The 3,550-nt window shown below is 43.9% G+C and overlaps 1 protein-coding gene across 1 annotated transcript in view; it reads left to right on the top strand.

The window, feature by feature from the left end:
* Nucleotides 1–815: 815 nt before the first annotated feature.
* Nucleotides 816–3,550, top strand: part of LOC106013127 (A disintegrin and metalloproteinase with thrombospondin motifs 14) — a gene marked incomplete at its 3' end in the record, with an annotated part of 7,005 nt that continues 4,270 nt past the window's right edge. Inside the window, 2 exon segments of the mRNA XM_013088057.2 lie at nt 816–1,136; nt 1,908–2,052. Of these exon segments, the coding sequence (XP_012943511.2) occupies nt 2,013–2,052 (40 nt within the window).

Here is a 3,550-nt window from a genome sequence, read left to right on the forward strand (position 1 = left end):
TCCCCCCCCCCTTTAACCGCTACCCGTTCCCTAAAACTATACCAAAACCCACGTTCTTCTCTCCAACTCTACCTCTCCCCCTTCCAAACAATAGAGCTTAGTTGGTAGCAGGGTGGACCAGGGACCAGATGGCCCTGGTTCCAATCCCAGTAAAATGAAAGGCCAAACGCAAGTCTCATTATAGTCGAGAGTACAAGTAGTACCCCCCCCCCCCGGCTTGCCCTGTATTTAGTGCCAAATAGACTGCGCTCCGTAGTAAACCGGAATTTCGCCAGAAGGGCTCAATCTTGGATATTACAAAAACAAGTCTATGATTCCCTCCCTCAGATTCGTTAGACTTCAAACTCTCGTGTAAAGAAAGGTTCTGGTTTGAATCCCAGAAAAAATGAAGGGCAAAATACAAGTCTGGATACAGTATTGAACGAGCGTACCTTTTCGCTTCTTGCCCTTCGTTTGGTTCTAAATAGACAGAGCTCAACAGTGAGCTGAAATTACGTCATATGCGCAATTTTGGAGGGATGAATTCCGTTACGAGCGACTACCCTTACAAACAAAATAAAAAACCCTGACACTGACTCTGACCCTGACCCTGACCTGAATCCTAACCCTAACCCTAATTCTGATCCTGACCATAATCCTGACCCTTATAACCCTTACCCTACCCCAAACCCAAAACCAAACCCAAACCAAAACCAAAACTAAAACCTAAGCCCAAAACCAAACCCGAACCCAAACTCAAACCCAAACCTTAATCCCAGCCTTACCCTAACCATAACCCTAGCCGTCTATCTGTTTCAAATACTTGACTACCGCCCTCAGATTCGTCCGACTTCAAACTCCCGTGTAAGGCAAAAAGGACAGAGATCTCCTTCCCGGAAGTAACAGACGTGTCCGGGCCCGTATCTCTCGCGGAGGGGGCGTCACCCAGCGACTTCCTCAACGTCACTCTCCAATGGCGGAGTCAGAAACTGGACGTCCTCTTGTTCCGGAACCTCGTGACCTCACCCGGCACTCTGACCGAGTGGGAGGAAGGGAACGTCACGTATGCTCAGGTGTCAGACAAACAATGCTTCTACGTGGGTTATATCGTGGGCCAGGACGCCTCCTACGTGGCTCTGTCTGCTTGCGACGGTTTGGTGAGTTCTTCTTTGTATTAGAGCTTTCGTTTTTTGTGTGTTTTTTTTTGTTTTAGTGAGAGTTTTTCGGCACTTGCAACACAATAAATTGTCCCCTCGGCCTTATGCTAAAAACAAATTTCTGAAATTATACAAACTGAGGCCAAAAATGTGAAATTGTGCGATTCTGTTAATTTTAGCAAAGAATGACAAAGAAAAATAATCAGAAATTATTTTTTTTAAATTGTCAAAATTTGCTAAAATTATGCGGGGTGCATAAAACCCCGAGGACAGAATAAGATCATAAAAGTGCCGAAGATTAGAAGTGCTACAAGAGAGTAACAAATACACAAAAGGGAAAGAGATAAGGACGATAGACGTTTGATGGGAAAGAAGGAGCAAACCACACCAGAGCACCTGTCAACCACTCGCTTGCACAGCTTTCTTCGACTCTACATCGATGTCTGCTTTTAGATAACATGTAAATGTATTTATAAATATGTAATAAATAATACATTTGTACAAATATGTAGATTTTTTAAAAAGGCTAACGAAAAACAACAAAACTATTACGAACAACTTAATAAGAAGCTCTGCTCAAAGAGAGACCGTTTACTTTTCTACTTTGTAGATCCTTATAATATAATATATTATCCTTGTAAATGCGTGGAAAGGAACTGGCCACCCAACCACAATAATATGTCGAAGGTCCAGAAAGTTGTCTCACTAACAAGGCAATCCCCAATTTCCGGATCGGAAGCGGGAACAACTTTGTGTATCCTTACATTTCAGGCCGGCTACATCCAGACAGAAGATGAGCTTGTCTTCGTCGAGCCAGCCGCCAGGCCGTCCCACGACAATAAACTCGCGCACACACTCTACACCTGTGAGGCCAAGATGCGGGTCCCACAGCCAGATTTTTATACAGAATCTACAGGTAGAGTTTTTTGTTTTTGTTTTAATGCAGGTGTTCTTAATTACGCCCCATAGACACAATTTTAGATAATTCAGGAGGCAGGCTTCCGGAAGCTGCCTGTTAAGGCCAACAAGGGCTGAAATGGATTATATAACATTCCATCATTTAGATCGAGACACTACACCCTCCTCTTTATTCACCTGTTTGGGAGGGGTACTTTCGTCTTTTTATTCAGCACAGGACGTGGGACTTTTCATCTCTTTTTCTATACCAGCATGTGACTCACCTATCTCTTTATTCATCAGTGGACGTGGCAATTTTCATCTCTTTTTCTATACCAGCGTGTGACACTTTCATCTCTTAATTCATCAGTGGACGTGGCAATTTTCGTCTCTTTATCTATCTGTGTATGTGACACAACATTCCAGCAGAAAGATCGAGATACCCCATACTCTTTATTCACCTGTGTGTGAGTGGCACTTTCATCTTTTTATTCATCAATCAAGGTGGAACTTTTAGTCGCTTAATTTATCTGTGTATGTACCACTTGTCATCTCTTTGTTCATTTGTGGACGTGGGACTTTTCATCTCTTCATCTATATGAGCATGTGGCACTTTCATCTCTTTATTCATCATTTTTCATTTGTTTTAGTAAGGTTTTTATGGCACTCGCAACTGCATAAGGTCATATTATTATGAGCACCAAGGGGCGGACAGGGATTGAGATAATGAGACAGGAAATTTGCGATGTTCAAGGGTAGATAACAGGCTAAAACAGCACCTGTACATGGATGGCTGGTGCCTCTATAAATAAATTATTGATGGTCAAGGGTGGATGGTAGGGGACTGTCGTGGGAGGGGGATGGTGTAAAGGGTGTGTGGGAGGAGGGGGAAGTTGTAAAGGGTATATGGGAGGAGGGGGAGGGTGGGAGGCATCTAGCAACCACAGAGCTCACGATCGGCTCAATATGCTGTGTACGTATTCACGCCAAACAAACCATGACAGGTCGGAGGACAGATTTGGGAGTGACCCCTCCTTTTACTCCGTCCGCTCCCCCTCCCCCCCTAAATAACCTCAGAATCTCTGTCATTTTCCCCGTGAAGGTAAGCAATGAATTCTATCACAAGGGGAAGTAAGCAAAAGCTATAATAATTCTCTCCCTTTTAACAAATTTATTGAATTCTAATAAATGTGGAAAAATGATATCAATAGGTGGATTTGAGATCAGATCTTTTCATAGAAACTTAGAGGTTGTCAAGTATTAACAAATGACGAACCATTTGTCGCCGACAGCCGTCAGTTGTAATTAATCTCTGGTGATACGACATGATGGCGGCAAACTGGACAACCCATAGCACAATGGTGGTAGCTGTGTACATAAGTAGGGAGGTGGGAAGTCTGTCCACTTGGAAACCACCTCTCTCTCTACCCTCCTTCCCAGTTGGGACCGGACGGAGAGAAGGGAGACGACACTCGGTGTTGGCGGACAGAGAGGGGACTGACCACTGACCACGGCAA

The sequence above is a fragment of the Aplysia californica genome, unplaced genomic scaffold, assembly GCF_000002075.1.
Source record: "Aplysia californica isolate F4 #8 unplaced genomic scaffold, AplCal3.0 scaffold00678, whole genome shotgun sequence".
NCBI classification, from domain to species: Eukaryota; Metazoa; Mollusca; class Gastropoda; order Aplysiida; family Aplysiidae; genus Aplysia; species Aplysia californica.